The following is a 19338-nucleotide window of genomic DNA, read 5'->3' as shown; positions in this document are numbered from 1 at the left end:
GGCTGAGGAGTAGACAGTGCTGCTTTACTCTAACGGTCACAGATTATGCATAAACCTGTAAATTACTGAATTCCTGACATAAGGTTGAAAAGTTAGTGGGCAACATAGTGCAGTAAATAAATGTACACTCAACACTGACACTAGATAAAATAGAAGATTTTCTTGGTGCTTGGTTTTATAAGAGAAGGCCAGGGCTTATAAGCCAGATCTCTGTAAAGGGCAGCTGAAGCTGTGGTCTGGTTGGTCAGACTAGAGCTACAGGTTTATGGCAGATAACATAAAAAGGCCTAAAATGGCTGGGGAGGTCTTGCCTTGTTAACTTTGATGTTCCCTCTGAAAACAGCACTATAAAACATAACTGAATGGCACATGTTATTTTTAGGAGGCTATAAACTGGAACTATGAATGGCCTAGGGTGTTGTTAGATGAGTAAATTCCTAAGAATAATCTGTTCTAATCATCTTATGTGTTTCATCTAAGTTAAGAACAATAAAGTTACCTTTACATTTTTGGTTTGCGGTTAATGTCTTAATAAAGAACATACTGGTAGGAATTTAAACCTGACATTCAAATTGCAATGCAACTCAGATGAATAATTATTTCAAGTGTTTTGTGGTACCTGGTGAACAGGAAAATGAGAGATGAACTGTGTCGGATCAGGAGATCTCACAGCATTGGCTATCTCCATGCAGCAGGCCAAAGCCTGCCAAGGCTCATCTACGTCCATCCACCACTTCCCACCCTGATGAAGAAAAACACAAGCACAAAGCACTTTCCTTTTTTGTTTTGACAGATATTCATGTGCCCTTTTTTGATCCCTTTTAGATTTTCTTACTGCTTAAGGTGACCATTCCCCCAGTAAGAAAGACAGGGGTTATGTTATAATCTGCATATTTTAGAAATTTAAAATAGTAGCAAAATGCAAAATGAAATTGTGTATACTTCAAAACTTAGTAGTTCTTATAGGAAATAATTTGCTATCAATGTATGGTTGGACTAAGCTATCAATGAACAGGAAATAGCAATAAAAACAAACTGACATGGAGAGGGTTGTCAGCAGAGTCCAGTATGTCCTCCATGATAGTGGTGGCATACTCCAGGCGTCCCTGTAGTGAGCTATTCTTCTTCAGTCCTGTCAGATTGACTAAGTGGATCTTTAGCCAGTCCAGGCCCTTTGGACCGAGAGGCTTCCCCTCTGCAAACTGAAGGATGGCCCGTGTGACATCACTTCCTAGGTGATTCAAGTACGGAGGACAGGGGTAGGTACGTCCCCGGAAGTCCATGTTGTGAGGGAACCAGAAGATCTCATCTCGCAGGTGGTTGGCAATGGAGAGTTTATATAGAGCATCCATACGCATGCTGTGCATTTCAGTGGTTTTCTTTTTGGCTTCAATCATCTCCTTCCTCAAGCGGACTTTGTCAGCAGAAGTGTGAGTGGGATCGAAGGAATAGGTTACTTTGGGGGCCTCTGACAGAGGAGGAGGGATGTCTAACTTATCACAGCCCCGATCATTGAAGATTGAAATAATAATATCCAACACAGGTTTGTTGATCTTCCAGGGACAATTGCCCAGCTGGTTAAGAGAGTCCAGGACTGGTTGGATGTTCTGACTCTTCTCCAACAACTTCTCGTGTTGTGTGGCCCCTTCCATTGCGCGCATCAGTTTGGTTGGTGTCAACAGGTAGGCTCCAAACTTGACAGAACACCATGGGACAGGAGGACACAGCATTGGAATCACATTTGAGTCAAAGGTCAATTTGATCTGCATTGCCTCCTGCTGAATGTGAGACAGAATGGGGTGGGGCTTGATAAAGCCGATCTGGAGGGTAAAACATCATAGGAAATATTAAATAAACAGTCACAAACAAATTTGCTCTTAAAAAAAGTGACAAATGTTTCAAATAGACCGAACTGAAGGATGCTAACAGTTTCATAGCAGTTTTTTATTATTATTATTTTTTTAATATTGTTTTTGGAGCTTTATCCCTTTATTGGATAGGATAGCCGAAGATAGACAGGAAGGGGGTTGAGAGAGGGGATGACAATAATTTCTTTATTTAATTACGTAAAACCCTGGTCAGGAGTCAGTGCAGCACACTAGGGATGAAGTCATGGCTTTGATGTGAAACAGTTATTGTGTCTTAGTTCTAACTCACACTTACAGCATGTAGGACTCGACATAAAGACCATGATAAGAAAAAATACAGTAAGCTGACAAAAAAATAAAACACCTCAGCATTGCTTGCATGAGTCAGACTGTCATGCTGTGCTGTAAAATCATTAGGATGCGCCCCTGATGGGCTAACCTCCAAAGAGAGAGAAAGGGGAGGGGGGGAATAAGAGAAAAGAAAAGGCACGGGGGTGGACAGAATTCTGAAACAGTATGCCCTACTGTCAAAGTCCATCAAGTCCAAAAGTTCACAATTCTCTTTCTCTCCTTGCACCTCTCTCCCCTGACACGGTCAGCTCACCCTCCTGCAGGGTCCCATGGCAGTAAATCAGCAAGTCAATTAAGGGGACACTAAAAAAGGGATTAGCCTGGAACCTATTCATCTTACTCAACTGTTCCCTCGCCAACTCACACAAGGGGGAAATGGTTTTATAATTCACACTCTTTGGTCTTCCACACTGGATAGGCAGGTGCACAAACGTATAGGGTAATAGGTTTTAGAGGGACAGACAGTCCAAAGTGAAGGTCAAGTGTTTTCAGGTATTTCCTTTGTTTCTGCTTCACTTCAGTTCTTTCCTTATTAATGAAAATGTCAACTCTACAACTACTTAAACTCTACCTGGTAAATCTTTTAATCAGACTTAATTATGTGTAATTTTCAAAGTCAAAAAGGATATGATAATATGATTTGATTGATGGAGGGTTCTCATAATGAATAGGCCACTGTGTTTTATTTTGAATCTTTTTCTCAATGTTAGTTTCCAGGAGATCTCTTTAAGTATAATCCTTGACCATTTTTCCACATAAATCTCAGTTGAAAGGATCTTTTTTGATCTGGGTTAATGCTCAGGAATCCTGTTACCAGGTTATCAAATCCCTGTCTATTTGGCAAGACCACTGTAGCATAATCACTACCAACTCTAAGGTAGCCAACTATTCTGGTGGAATATACCAAGTGAGCACTTGGAAAGAATTGAGCATCTACTGTACCTGTCGTGTGCTTCGGAAGGCGTACATGTGGTAGAGGATGGGGATGAGCTGCCTGGTGTGAGACGGGTTTATGATGTCGCTATTAATTTTAAGGTTCTTGACCATGATATTCACGAGGAAAGTGCCCAGCTCCAGTGTTATTATGTATGGCCAATTGGTACTTCCTGCCTGCACCGTGGGTCCTGCAATATTCTCCATCTCAAGCTTACACCAACGCTCCCTGGGAAGGTCGTTGTACACCTAGAGGGAGCAGAATGGAGGTAAGGTAAAAACACAAATAAATTATCACAACCCGCTACGATGTTTGCAAGGCATGTCAACATGTGCGAGACCCTTAGAAGTCCATTTTAATATTCAGACCTAAAATAATGAATCAAACAAGCACTGTTTTTATGATCTAATCAAACCATAGCTGTCATGTTTCAAGAAATATGATAAATACTGAAAAAGCCACAGATTAGCCATAGATCTGTTTTTCTTTAGGGATGTGATAGTAGTCCATACTGTATAAATAAGATTGACCTGAGTTGACACTTATGGTGTTTATCCTTCAAAATGCGAGCAAGAAAATGGAAATGTGTAGTGAGAACCCAGACAAGTTACTGTTTTGTGTCATAACAACAACAACAAATATAAGCATAAATAAATATAGCATACATTTGAACTACAAAGGCTACATGTAAAATAACTTGCATAAAACAAACACCTCAACTAACTTCTAATATAACTAACTACTGCAGTATAATGAGCTCCTGCTTATTATAGTCTTGATGACATAAGCATTTATCCCCAGTGTACCAAAACCATCAAAACACTGGTGGAAAATTGAGTCAGTGACTCTGGCTATGAAATCCCATTGAGGAAATGCAGTCATTTATTCCACCAAAAAATAATGAACTGCATGTCAATGAGGTGGTGAACACAGTCACAAAGCACGCCACTGGCTGCAACACTTAGAGGAACCTATGGTCAGAGTATTTGTAAAGATCTGAAATTGGCACTAGCTGACATTTCCTAATGACAACTCATGCATAAAGAGCTGATTAAGATCCTGAAAATGCAGAACCCTTAGGGCACCCAAACTTTATCACGTGTATCAATGTATTTTTTTTTGTTCAATTTATGACACAAAACATAACAATACATTAATGTTTTCTGAAATATCGTGCTTGTTCCATATCTCAGAGAGGCGATGTTTGCATCTTTTCAATTAAAAAAAATCACATAAATATGGTAGGCACCAAGCAATCCCTAAGGACTGACAACTACATAGGTTTGTTTATAGGTTTGTTATAAACCCATACACATACACACATGGAATTACACACATGGAAAGACATCTGGAACATGATGAATTCTGTACCTTGGTATCTTTGGCCAGAAGTTCTGTGTAATCGTTGTAAATGTTGACCAATTTATCCGTTATGTGATTTTGTTGCTTCTGGTGCACAGTGTACTTGCTGTAGATCTTCTGGCCCAGCTCTCCGGCTACAAACTTCAGTGCATCTCCACTCATAGGCATTTTGGCAATAGTCTGGACAAGAGTAGGACACATTTTAAAAAGGTCAAAAACAAGAAAACATTTATGACAATTCTGTAACAACAAGCAGATAACTTCACAGATCTGATTCAATTTAATGAAAAAGAAATCCTTCAGTCAGAGCGGAAATCAAAGTGAAACCCATCTGCTCAGAATTAACGTCACATACTATTTGTCTATGTTGGAAGCAAAGGTATCTGATCAAAGCATGCTCTCCCTTGCTGCCAAAGATAAAGCTTGATGCTTTAGCAGCGGTTGTCACTGTCAGACACTTGATTAGTGTTTTGTGGTTTCCCAGATTGGTTGGATCATATTGCACAACAGCAGTGTCGAGAAAACAAAGGAGGGTAACAGTGACATCACTACACACCGTTATTATAATGTTTGGGTCAAAGAGATTTGATTGACAAGAGCTTCACTTTAACTTAACATTGAGACGTCTTTGTTAAAGCCTAGACTTATGGCATTTCATTGAGTGCTAGACTGGGTTAGGTGGTTTGTATTACCTGTATCATGACGTCAACATACTCTTCATCCTTCAGCAGACAGAGATAGGGATAAAGGCTAAACCGGTCGTCCTTGTTTTGGGCCAGGTTCATCCTGCTCTCCCTGAGGGCCTGAAGGAGGATCTTGTGCCACTTTGCCCACTGATTTTCCAGGTGCCTCCTCTAAAAGGACAATACAACTGAAGGTCATCCATCTCATACTAGTCACTGCCAGCAGGAAATCTGTCAATAATGTGTCAAATGAAACAAACAATCCTGCAGCAATCCTTGTTTATCACATACTGCATGAACCAGATGGAAAGCCATTATAAATTGTGAAGCCGTAGATGGAGCCACCTCTCACTGGACATACAGTATCGTGCAACATAAGCATACATTCCATTTGATGGTTAGGCTTGTTTGGCTCCAGATGACGGGGGAGAAAACAGACTATCCTTCTGAGACAAACACAACTAGGCCACTAGACTTATTCATCTAAGACTAAAATGGAAAGGAAAAACCTATTCTACTTTCTTTTCTTGGTTGTCTTGGTCAATTATTAAGGTTTTGTTGGGAGGCACACAATTTATCATTGATAAATTATTATTCGCATTCCAGTATGGTCAAGTTTAAAGGTCGAGTCTGTAACATTTAGGGTTGATCTATTGACAGAAATAGAATACAAGATTAATAGATATGTTTTAATTAGTTTATAAGGCCCTGAATATAAGAATTTTGTTTTTTATTACCTTAGAATGAGCTGTTTTTACCTTCAGTCACAAGGGAAAAGAGACCTGAGTATCTTTAACCCACATGATGATTATCTTCCTTTTAAACCAATTTAAACCAAGACCATACTGTGCTCTCACACTTTGGTACATATGTTGATCTAATATTTTTTGAATGTGGGAGAGAACTTAATTTAAGCCTGGAGCCTACTTATTATATCACTTTACTTGGTGCATTATAATACAATTTGTGACTTACATGAAACAACTAACTAAATAATGGAAAATGTGAATCCGTAGATGGGTGAGCACTTTTGTTCATGTAAATACTTGTGCCTGTGGAGGCATTGTGGTTATATGTATGTTCTGTGTACGACTGTGTGTATGTGTTCATGTTCACTCTTCAGTTGAAGATTTTTACCCAGTCTGACTGAAGCAGAGAGACAGTCTGGATTGTGGATGGAGAGGTGACTCTGCGTTCTCTCCAGAGGCCTCCATTACAATACATTATTATTCTGCCCTGCCTGTCTGTAAATGCTTCCTGACCACCAGGGACTCTCAGCCTGCTCGCTTCCCACGTAGCCCATCTGCAGAGGCAGACGAGCCAGGCTGGACTGTAAATGCCAGAGTTGGAAAGAAGGCACACCACAGGAATATGTTTCTTCCTCTAACCTGTCAGGCCTAAATGCATATAATTTCAAAGTTTATATCAGAGAAACTCAACTCTTGGAGACAATGGGAAACCTTAGATAGAAGAAGTATTTCAATGCATGTGTCAATGCATCATAACCACTTAAATGGTGTTATATTAATATAATTACTCCAAACAAACCACGCTGAGAAGATAAATCCGCCCTCTACAGTATGTATCTTACATTTGGAGTTAGTACACTGGATTTAGCAGAAGGTCGAGAAATGTGTATAGAGAGAGAGAGAGAGAGAGAGAGAGAGAGAGAGAGAGAGAGAGAGAAAGAGAGAGAGAGAGATATTTATTTACATATACATATATATATATATATATATATATATTTACCATTTTGATTATCTTTGCAGTGACGGGCTTGGAAATCTCCACAGAATCGATGGTGACAGTGCAGGCTTGTTCGATGCTGAGCTGACGTTTGAAACGCTCCTGAAGCTCCTTCTGGGTTAAGTCCAGTTTGGGGTACTGGTAGTCTCCCTTCTAGAACACATACACAAGCACACAACAGAGACAAAGACAAAAACATAAAAATAATGACTGCTTCGTACTGTATGACATTGGGGGACTTCCTTGCCCTTTGCTTAACCTCCACACACAGCAAGATCGACAAACCCTGACCTTAATTTTTGGAAACTTCCTTTCTGGAAGTTTGTAGTATATAACCTGGGGATAAGCTTTGCCTGAGATGATCAATTAGAAAAAGAGAGAATTTGTCAGCGAGCAAAGGCCAAGTCATAAAACCATCTCAAGCTGCCGCCAAGAGAGTGTTTAACAGAGTTTCAATCACACCAGCTTTGGTTCAGTATTCCTAGAAAGCAAACAAAGAGTTAATTGTTGCCAGTTTATTATTTTCAGCATTCAACAGAACACTGAATAGCAGGATTATCCAACATGAAGCTTGGATGGAGATGTTTCAGATGATTGTTGGTTACATCTGTGTTACTTACAAATGCTGATGAGCATCAAACCCCTTGATGCAGTGCCAGTAGTCTTACATCCTGTCAGATCAAAGTGGGTTGCACTAACAGGGTGACCAACTTAGCAACAGGGCTTAAAAGTCAATTACTGTTAAAAGAGATGGTGACCTTGCCAAGGCAATAAGAGCGCAGGACATTATCTGTGCACATCGTAGAGAGGTTGTAGGCATGAGTGGATATAGTCCGTCAGTAAGAACCTTTATTAGCTCATTGACAGCAGATAAGATGGACTGTGAATCAGGCCTCAGAGAGATGTAGCATGGACAGCATCGAGAGTAAGGCTTAAGGTAGTGTGGTGCATAAATTTCTCACCAGGCAGGTCTTATAGTAATATTACAACTTCAGAACAATATACGAGCCAAGAAAGAAACAAACACCTCATTATTAGTAGAATGGGGTGAAATCAATAGATAGCTAGTGAAAAATGTGCTGGCACGATAGTTTTTAGAGTACAAACTTGCAGCTTGTACAAAGAAAAGTAAAAATCTCTATAGAAAGGAAATATTGTTAACGTGCAGCTGTGTGAACTTTTTTGAATACTTCATTAAACTGAATAATTTCAAATTTCCAAACCTATAATACTGCTTTTCCTTCCCATCTCTATTGTGTGAAGCTCACAATGCAATCACTAGATGGATTAACAAGATTTGACCAGGAGACTGAGGACAATACAAATTAATTTTAGTGTGATGAAAACAAACAAAGTTAGGGGCACACATATAGGCCAGATGATAATAATGATCAAATGATAAAATATCATAAAATCTCTGATGACAAGTTGAAACCAGATCAAACTGCATTCTGTACGAGCATCAACTCAATCAAAATTCCATCTCACACCAACAAACAATATTCTAATTAGATTGTGTGTCTGCTGCTAACACATTCAAAATCCTCCAGAGACCTTCCAGTCTGCTCCTCTGTTATCTAGTGGACCAGTTATTTTGACAGCCTTTCATTAAATAAACCTGCCAAAAAGTCACAGGCATAGTCAGATAACCACTAGTTAGTCAACGTTACAAATGCAATCAGAGGCAACAGTAATGGAGCAGTCACGTTTGACCTGCCTCACATTTCACTAAGCAGCATTGTTTAACATACACTCCTAAGATAAAAATACACAACCTGCTGATTGCTGCCATCACACACAGGCCAAAAATATGTTACTCAGAATAAGACCACAGTGAATGTGGTGCAAGTAATGGGGCTAAAAAATACTGCAATTGAACAAAAAGCTCTTAATGAATCATGTGACAATCAGAAGGGGAAGGGAGGTGGGGAAAAGGGAGGAGAGGTGAGAGGAGGAGAGGCAAGGAAAGCAGAGGACCCATTAGAAAGGAGAGTTGGCTCACTATAAATAGGCCAGTGCCTGTCTGGCTGTGAAGGGGTGACAATCAAATCTTTCGTAGTCACGCTGGAGCCTTCTGACAGCTTTCCCAGCTCTCTGGTGCTTTGACTCTCAAAACATCCACAAGACTCAGCCTTAAAAAAAAAAACCTCTTATTTGTATTTATAGTTATATATTAATGCTTGTGCAACTTAATTCCTTTGTACAATGCTTTTTAGCTTTACATTTAAATTGGTGCTTTTTTTACATCACCTTTTTACAAAGTGGGGTGTAAAATTTGCCTGGATCTACCATCCAAAGATTAGCATGTAGTAGACACTGTTACATCCACAGGATTTACATTAAGACTGAAGCATGAAGACAAGCAGCCAACACTTAGATGTACATCATATTGGTTATGATGTCTATTTTCTGTGAATTAAAGAAAGCCCTGTCAGTTAGTATACTAATATAAAGATGCATGTTAAAGCCCATGCATCTCTGAATGCTTCACTTATAGTTAACTTCTGCAAACAAGGATTACTGCCAGGTCCACTGATATTTCTCTGCTATACATCTCACATTGTCACGTGTTTTCAATCCATACGCTGATGACATTCAAATGTACCAATTATATCTCCTAAAAACGTGGTTTCAAATTTTAAGTATTTCACATTAAATATATATGCAACAATGAAAGTTTAAGTCTAGAAAAACAACAAAACATTATTACTATTATTATTATTACCACTTGAAGTGAAATAACCTTAACAGTTTGTACTTCACAATAACAGCAAACATTGCAAAATCAAGAGATCTAAGAGATCTGTATTTATAAGATCAATTGAGACAAAACAACATTGACAGTTATCACTGTTGTTTTGTCTCAATTGATGGTTACTGTATTACAATACAATTTTATTTGAATTTCAATAAAATTAGCTAATAGTCTCAACCTATGTGGTACATAGGTCAAAGCTATCCTGTGATACCTGTGCGTAGAAGTCCTTAACGAGTGGTGAGAAGTATTCGTTTTTGATCAAGTTGAAATGGGGCTGGTAGTCGGGCTGGACGGAACGCACGGCCTTTAGCACCATGTCTCCCTCATCTTGCTGGAAGACACACTGGCTGAACACATCATCCACAGACACGCCATTTTTCTCCATCTGGTTCAGGCATCTGGATATAAAAAGACAGTCGGTGTTCCAGGTTTTTATTGTCCCTTAAGCAGGTTTCAGCCATGTTATATGTTATATCTGTGGGGACCTGGGGATACTAGTGGTGACTCAATAAATATTTTGCCAGCTTCTGAGATTTCTGTTTTTTAAATCTTGCTTAGTTTCTTAAGAATTGCCAATACCCTAATCAATGGGCATTGTTATAGTAGCAGTAAACAGATCAGACAGGATCTGGTTAAGCTGTCAAACACATCATATTAAGGGGGTTCAATACATTACTGTGGCATGTACTGTATCCTAACACTCTATGTGATACCTGCAAAGGAAAAAAGCAGAAATCGTACATGCTTTGCAATTCATTCCCAACAGCAACATGATATACACTGATCAGCCATAACATTAGGACCACCTGAGCACCCTGGTGGTCATAATGTTATGCACCCCCATACACAACAAACTGTGATGCACGGTTTGTTCCGACATCTTTCTATCAGAACCAGCATTAACTTTTTCAGCAGTTTGAGCTACAACCGCTTGTACAATGGCTCACTGAAGCACGTGGTCCGCTCATGACCCTATTGCCAGTTCACCACTTTTCCTTCCTTGGACCACTTTTGATAGATACTGACCACTGCAGACCGGGAACCCCCCACAAGAGCTGTAGTTTTGGAGATGCTCTGACCCAGTCTTCTAGCCATCACAATGTGGCCCGTGTCAAAATCGCTTAAATCCTCACACTGCCCATTCTTCCTGCTTCTAACACATCAACTTGAGAACAAAATGTTCACTTGCTGCCAATATATCCCACCTACTGATGGCTGCCATGATAACCAGCTAGTCAGTGTTATTCACTTCACCTGTAAGTGCTCAGTATGTTATGGCTGATCAGTGTAACCAACAGTTAGGCAAACAATATTAGGAGTAACATACAGACACAATTACTATTAACAATGTCAAAATATAATATTATGGACCCCATACCTTGCTTTGTTTATGCTGTGATTAACTGTAAAATAAGATTTAACTCAAGTAAAACTTCAGTTTATATTTTACATTTTTTTGGTGTGTTTTGTGAAAGCCTCCCTGCATTTCCCATGATACATGCATACCTGACTTTTGTGTGTGTCTAAGTGTACAGAATGTATATTAGCAATAGACAAAAATCAGTTATTAGTGATAGCTCTGTTGCTAATTTACTGTAACTCAGCTTGTTGTTGTGAAAGGTAGTAAAACTAAATGCAGTTCCATCAATTAGTTGAGCTTTGGGTTTTTTTGTTCATCGCTCACCTTCCAAGTTACATTTTTACACACAACTGTATACAAATACTGTTTAGCAGCTATAATGAAGTCCCAGATGTTGACCCTTCTCACTTGCACATGTGAAAACAAGTGTAGTAACTATGGCTAACATAACTGGTAATAACTATTAAAATAGAATTCTGTAATACCCGTGCGAGGGTACTAGTCCAGCAAATTTGATTGATTTTTTCATATTTTGCCAACAAAAGACTAAGAGACATATCAGTATATATACTAACAGATTAAGAAGACATAACCTACAATCAATCCTGTTGCAGAAAGTAATTACAATACTTTCCCTTTCCAATAGAGTAACGCAGACTTTGTTCAGATTTACTGTTCGGAAACCTAGCCAGAAAACAACTCCATCAGATGACACAAGAAGTATATTTTCATGTATGAGGGAGATTATGGTTATTATAATGGAGCAGACTCTGGAGTCAGATCACAAGTTCAACCAACAGTTGACAACCTTCTGACCTGCCTGTTGATGTGGGAATGGAACTATTATAATCATATAACTTGCTGGGCTTCTGATTAATTCAGCTTAAAAAAAACCTCCCCTGTCTATGGGATCACTGTATATCTCTCGACTTCTCTGATTGACAGTTGCAGAATATCAATTTAAGTATTTGCATTGACAGGCCTTTCTGTCAGACTCAGAGTACGAGTTTGATCCAGAGGCAGATGGGCACACTGACGACATCAGTGAAATGTTTATTTAAATAGAATCTCCAAGAGATCTCCAAGAGTGAGCACAGTGCCCATGAGTGGACTACAGAATGCCGATAATGCCAATGTGCCACCAGTCCCTGGAATACAAATGAGAGGTGTAATAACCTGATTATTCCATGACGCAATTTTATCTATATGATACCAAAGAAGGACTGTGAATTAAAATTTTGAGCCTGGTGGATCTTTAATAAGCTGGGATACGTGGGATTCAGGGGCTAAAGTGATAAATATTTGAAAATCATTCATCGATTGTGGTATATAGTGTTACTTTGCTGTACATTGATTTATTATACTTGAATTTCCCTCGGGATAAATAAAGTATCTATCTATCTATCTATCTATCTATCTATCTATCTATCTATCTATCTATCTATTGCATTAATTAGGCCTATGCAATATTTTTTACAAAGCCTAACATTGAGGGGGTGCACAGACAAAAAGGCTGGGTACTATAAATTATACAAATATAATGTCTGGAAACAGAGAATAAAGAATATATAATTACCAGTGTATTTGGCACACTGCTCCATTGTATGTTTAACTGGATGAGTGATGCTATTTGTATGACTAACAGTGTACACAATATCGTATTTTTTTTAATTTATGTGTATGTTGCATGTCTACAAGGGTAAAACCTTGTTAGCAACATGCACACTTTGAGGTATAAAGCCCCCGCCAAACAAAGATTGAGGAGCCTAAATACCATGTTTGGTTGCACTGCTCCCTGGAGGTTAACAAAAGAACTACATGACTAAGCTGAGAGACAGGAGTGAGGAAAAGCCATTTGTCATCGACCACAGAGGATGAGAGAGCTCTGCTTAACCCTGCATGCCTTTTCCTCAAGACAATTATAAATAACATTAATTACCACTTGGAGGAAACACTGGCTCAGTAACTTTCACCGACTTAATGCAATTAGAAGTGTGCCGGGTTCTGCGCATGAATGAATTCATAAACATTGTATCCCGTCATAAGTCTGCAGTTTAAAGTTATGAACTGTAAGTTCGGAAATATTTCTAAAGCAAGCCAAAGAGGTCAAAGATTTTTTTGTATTTTCACTCATGCCTCAGAGTCTCTTGTGATGCAATGTGCAATTTTGGTCTGAGTAAATGAGAGAACCTTGAACAAAGAGAGGATTAGTCTGGGTGCTGGCAGTGTGGTCCAGGGGAACAAAGAGAGCAGAGAGGTTGAAAGATAGAGCATAATCAGCCTGGTGACTGCTCTGCTGCACCCTAGGGAGCAAAGAGCTCTGGAGGACACAGCACTTACAAAAGGGAAAACTTAAAGGGATAAGTGTGTGCGTGAGTCAGTGTGCGTGAGAGACAGAGAGTGTGTGTGAGTGTGTGTGTGTGTGTGTGTGTGTGTGTGTGTGTGTGTGTGAGACAGAGACAGAGAGTGTGTGTGTGTGTGTGTGTGTGTGTGTGTGTGTGTGTGTGTGTGTGTGAGTGTGAGAGAGAGACAGACAGAGGAGAAGGGAACATATTGGTACATTGAGGGCGAGGATGCTGCAGGGGAGATTTCCGAGGCGAGAGTGATATTAGGAGAGAACAGCAGTCGGGCCATAATAAAGGGGGAGACAACACAGTAAAGAAAAGGACAGGCAGACAACAAATAAATTGAGTGACAGAGAAAATGATGATAGTGAGTGGGGTAAAAGAAAAGAGAGGCTGCTTGGCCAAAAACTGAGCAGAAGTGCACCACTGAAGAACAACAGTGTCATTTAAGCATCGGCTTACAGTGATCGATGGACCAACCAGACACCTACCGCCAACCCTGACTGCCCCGCCATGGTGTATAGGGTGATGTCCCCAGAGTCCAGGAGGGAGGAAAGTATAAGAGTGTGTATGTGTGTGTGCACAAGCTTGTATAACAGCACTTGATGTGACTGAGGCTGATGAAGCTCTCAAACAAATACTCAAGCCAGCACTGATACGGGGGGTGACAAGATTTTATCATTTCACTGCAAAATTATGTTGTAGAAGTGGCCTATTTTGCATGCTGTGATTAGAAACTACACAAGGTGCCTTCTTGAAAAGGACAGAGCCTAGGAAGGTCAGACCTTCAGAAGGCTGACAGTTGTTGGCTGAAACTGCAGTGCACTCCTTTTCTGACTGAGGGGGTTTTATGTCAAAAAGACCAAAACTTATGGTGCATTCAGGTAGTTCTTGTCAACTCGTAAACTAAAAAAAATGCACTTGTTGTTTAGACTACAAGTGATATTTTTCACAACAAGCAGACAATGTACCAAGTTAATTAGTAAATATGCGGGCCAAACCAACAATGGATATTTGAGGGTGATGCAGATATTGACAGTATATTTAATATTTGATATTTGAGAGTTAAAAATAAAAATATCTGAAAATGAGGTATCCTTCAATTCACGTTTTAACACAGACATTTTCGGTAAGAAGAGAAAAAACTTCTCAGTGCTCTCTGGTGGACAAACAATGTAATGGCGACACCATTTCTAAAGGACCTCAAACCAATCTTAGGTATTTGTGTACTGCAACTTAACCAATACCAATATATATGTGTGCTAAGCTAAACTTGTCTGATAAGGTTGGTATCAGTCAGGCTGGGCTCGAGTAAATAGACCTGTTTACTTTCTATTTATCTGTAACAACTTATGTGCTTGCTATTTCAAAAAGGGCAGGTGTCTTATAAATAGAAAAGTGCATGTTCAGCTGGGTCTACATATCAACATGCATTAGGGTAAATGAAACAAACACCCAATATGCCCTGTAGTTTTTCCTGCTATAATAACTCCAGACTAATGTTAGGTCCCTCATTAAAAAAAAAAGGGAAAATTCAATATGAGACACACTGTGACACATGTACTGTTGGAGCTGTTAGCTGGGCTCAGTAGGTGTATACTGTATGTGCTAAATGTCATGTAATAATTCTAAGTGTGGGTCTGATACGCAGTCAGTGACATAAAAACTCAATTAATAATACTTAACAGTGATTTTTCTGGATGACCTAGTTACTGCAGAGACACAACTGGGCTGCTGGCTGTCAAGGTTGTCCTGGATGAAAAGAGTTGCAACACCTTGCTAGAAAAATAAATTAAAATACCCTAGTATCCATGTCAGCAGAGTTCTGCTATCTTGTAACAACTGAATTAGTTTAAGTCCGCCTCATTAAAACTGTCAGCATGCAGCCACTACCAAAACATTTTTAAGAAGCCCCGTGGAAAGCTTCAATAATCATCAAACAAACCTTCGCAGTCAACACAAAAATGTAAGAAACAACTGTTCGATGCTTGGTTGCCATGGAAACATTATCAGCAAAGGAACAGCAAATGAGATGCAAAGTGTTAGGAATAAAAATAAAAATTATAATGATAATAATAATAATAATAATAATAATAATAATAATAATAATAGACATAATTGCATTTAGTTGCACAGTTACTATAAAAGCACTACTAGAGACTTAAAACCAGCATCTGATTAACACTGCAACCCTCAACTAAATAAGCCAACAATGAACAACAAAAAGGGAAAAGGGAAAAGAACATAAACAACTATTAGGTTGTACAACTTTTATATTTTAAGTAAAGCTGGAGTTATAGGGAGGGAGCATACATTACTAACAAGTCTTACTTCCTACAGTCAAGCCCCATGCATGACGCTGACGAGCTAATTTACCTGTTGCATCTTACGTCCCACTGTGCAGACAGAATGGGATGCCATGCAATATATGATATTGATCTGTAATACTTAAAAGGAATTTAAATGTTCAATTCTGAGACACAGAAATATCAATATATGCCTAATTCACAATGTGCAGCTAGAATAAAGAACCAAATTGTACTTTCATCTCTGAGAACATGTTTACACAATGTTAGTAACCAGGATAACTGGGAACATGGCTACAATGTCAAGTGCAGTGTTTTCCATTAGTAATCATCAGATCTGGCAGTAACTAAATCAATGCAGCATGCAGTAGCAAAATAGCTGCATTATAAAAAACCACAGGAATTACACACAGACGATGCTTTTAAGCTGACTCAGTAACGCACCACCAGGGTCCACACCAGATCCATAGAGATATATTTTGCTGCTTCTCTGACACAATTAGTTTTAGATAAAAATGGCCACAAATAATGACAATCGTGGCTACAATCACAAAGAAATCGTATATTCCATAACTCACAAAGGGTGTACAAACCATGAGCCTAGCCTGACCCCTGCTGGTAACCCTATGTATTGCCACAGCCCTCCTTTAGAATTCAAACAGCCCTGTTGTTAAAAATTAAATGATATTGTACCAATGTGTTAACTTTTAAAATGTTTTCACAAACTTGTCAGAGTAAAAACCACTTAGGAACAAGCTGTCCCCAGTTCACAGCTGGGGTAAGTCTCCAGGAAAATAATGTATGGCTATGTAATGTCCCCAAAACTGACATAATTTAAGTTGTGTGGGTGGTATGTGTGCCTGTACAAACCTTGTGACAATCTCTGGTGAGCAGTCGGGACTGCGGCCCATACACTCCAGTACAGCACTGTATGATCCCACATTTGGTTTCAGACCAAGCTCTTCTAACAGAACGAACAGGTGGCCGATCTTAGTTAGTGAACCCTTTAAAACAGAGAGAGAGACAAGGCATGACCATTAAACTTTTCTTCCACTTATACTTAATACTAGTGCTTACTCCAAAAATGTTTAATAACATGGAGGAAACAAGTGACAATTAAACTCAACAATTAGACTGACGAAAATCATTTTTTTATTTAATCTAAAAAGCCATTGCCAAACCCACAAAGGTCCAGTTTTAAAACATAATGTATTAATTGTTGAACTCACCTTCTTAGCCCACACCTTCATCATGATGTTGTAGATGTCCGTGTTCAGATGTTTACGTCGGGCTATGGTTCTGTGCTGCATTAGCAGAAAGCGGTATGCCCTTTCAATTTTCCCAGCAAACACACAGCACTCCATGTAACAGCGGATGTTCAGCATGATGTCCTCAGGTACAGTTCCTTCACAGTGTTTTGATTTAGACTTCTTGATTATCCGCTGCTTGACAATGTTCTCCAGCTCCTTCGACTCATCAGTAACTCTCTGCTTTTTGCCAGCTTCAGAAAGAACCTTTTTTAGAGGTTCCTTTAATTTCTTCTTCTGGACCTTCTGCTTCATTTTCTCCGTGGGTTTCTCACTGACTATCTGCTGTTTCCTAAGTTTCCCTGTGTTGTCCTCACTTAACTTTTGCTTGGATTTCAAAACTATCGGCGCTGATTTAGGAATGTCAGTTTTCTCCTGTGGTTTCCTTTTAGGGCCCTTACCAGATAAAAACTCTCTTCCAGAGGATTGGGCTGTAACAAATTGCACCTTTGCATGTTGGACATCTAGAATGACATCAGATTGGAGTTGGTGGATTCTGGCCTCAAGCACTGAGAAGGAGAAACAGAAAAGGCATTTGGACATAAATGACAATGTCAAAGTAATACGCGGAAATACAGAAAGAACTACAAGCTACAGCTGCTGATTAGGCCTAGCAACACCTAGGACACATACAGTAGGAACCAGTTACGGAACAGAAAAGCCTGACTAACACTACTGCACAATTTCCACAAAATAACTGATGAGGATCTTCGGGACCCATCAGTGTAACAGAATTTCTACCAGGAGTCTTGGACAAAACAGTAAACAAATGTCGTTTGGGCTGAAAGCAAGACAACCCCCTGTCTCTCCGATAACATACCGTCTAACAACTGAGACTGCTCCAGTACACGTTTCTTTCCATCTTCTGTCTTTGGAATTACAAATGTGACATTTCTTCTTTGAAGCCACAGGGGTGTCTCTGAAAAACAAAAACAAATAACAGGTGTATACATTAGACATTACAGTAAATATTGCAGACAAACAAATAAATATTCCCTCATCTTCCTAACCAATCGCTTCTAACATTACATCACTCTGGAGTCCCAGTTAAGGACCAGGAGGAGCAGGGTATCGAACCACCGAGCCGTCCCACTCCACCACCTGAGCTTCAGCCACCACATAGTCTGCCAATACAGACTGTTTGACACTAATATTGTGAAGTAATGTTAGAGTTTAGTTGTGGCATAAGAAAATATTGTATCGTGATATTTTGTTTTGTGATATTGTATCGATTTTTGTGTTTAAACCCCAAACGGTAGATAACAGTGTTGTAAACAGTGTTGTATAATATAACACTTTTCCTACAATTAGAACAAATATCAATCTATCAACTTACTTACAGTATCACAATTTATTGCAGCATATTGAATCGTAACCCCTGTATGGTGACACATACCGTATCGCCAGAGTCTTGCCAATACACAGCCCTACAGTTCAGTGCATTCACATTTATTGATGGAGAGCTTCGAGCTAACCCACAGAGTCACTAACAACACACATTAATGGCAGTTCTACCGTCTCAAGTTGTCTCAATGAAGACACGCAACATGAAGGACACCACTCAAGCTAGTGTCCACAAACAAAACATGCTGGACTCAATAATAGCCTTTTCCACCTTTGTTTAAACACAACAAATGTATCCAGCATCACAAGAGCTATTTGGTGAACCCTAAAAGTACACAGGCACCAGAGGTCTCGACGAACCGGAGCGAACTTGTCCATCACATTGCGACTGTCCTGGCTGTGACACCTATGGGAGACAGACTCACCTGATATTCGTCTGACTGCGCTGTTCCTCCTCGACACACACAGCTGACAGGAGTCCGCAAAAGACGCGCGAACAGCATACTTCTCAAATAAACAGCGCCGACTCAGACATTTGGCAAAGCCTCCTACTGTAAGTAGTAACATGTTGACTTGTAATAACCACGTTACTTCTGAGCACTAGGACGCCATGTTCAATGAGACCGAGCTACTTCTTTGTGGGGTTTTTTCCGGCGGATTGCAATCTCAATGTACAGGTGCATAGCGCCACCTACCGTACCGGAGTGTGTGGAGCCGGATTTAGTTTACATTAAGTTTACATTCTTTATCTATGAACTAAATAAATAAAATAAAATAAAACTATATTATATTAAGCAATCCTGTGTTTAGTGGGAAATATATGCCCTCTCTGTGTTTCCCACACCGTCTCCCCATTTGTCCCTAATATCCCTGAGACCAAGCTAGTTGCGAGGAGCGATCATTATAGTTTAAGGCATGGCTAGAAGATCGCAGATAATTCGAGTGTGGCGGCGTTTTTTTTTTTTTTTTTTTTT

The 19338-nt window shown here is 39.5% G+C and overlaps 1 protein-coding gene across 1 annotated transcript in view; it reads right to left on the bottom strand.

The window, feature by feature from the left end:
* The window catches only part of polrmt (polymerase (RNA) mitochondrial (DNA directed)), a 46688-nt gene extending 27683 nt beyond the window's left edge, over positions 1-19005 (bottom strand). The window contains exons 1-11 of the mRNA XM_051375497.1: positions 18790-19005; positions 17841-17939; positions 16943-17529; positions 16584-16717; positions 9914-10100; positions 6948-7097; positions 5208-5369; positions 4525-4695; positions 3162-3401; positions 1041-1820; positions 620-742 (exon numbers count right to left, since the gene is read on the bottom strand). Coding sequence (XP_051231457.1) covers positions 620-742; positions 1041-1820; positions 3162-3401; positions 4525-4695; positions 5208-5369; positions 6948-7097; positions 9914-10100; positions 16584-16717; positions 16943-17529; positions 17841-17939; positions 18790-18931 — 2775 coding nt within the window. The 5' untranslated portion in view covers positions 18932-19005. The remainder of the gene's footprint in view (positions 1-619; positions 743-1040; positions 1821-3161; positions 3402-4524; positions 4696-5207; positions 5370-6947; positions 7098-9913; positions 10101-16583; positions 16718-16942; positions 17530-17840; positions 17940-18789) is intronic.
* Positions 19006-19338: the final 333 nt, after the last annotated feature.

Source organism: Dicentrarchus labrax, unplaced genomic scaffold (genome assembly GCF_905237075.1).
Source record: "Dicentrarchus labrax unplaced genomic scaffold, dlabrax2021, whole genome shotgun sequence".
Classification (NCBI taxonomy): Eukaryota; Metazoa; Chordata; class Actinopteri; family Moronidae; genus Dicentrarchus; species Dicentrarchus labrax.
Note: the sequence above shows the minus strand (reverse complement) of the source record. Positions and strands in the feature narration are given on the sequence as shown.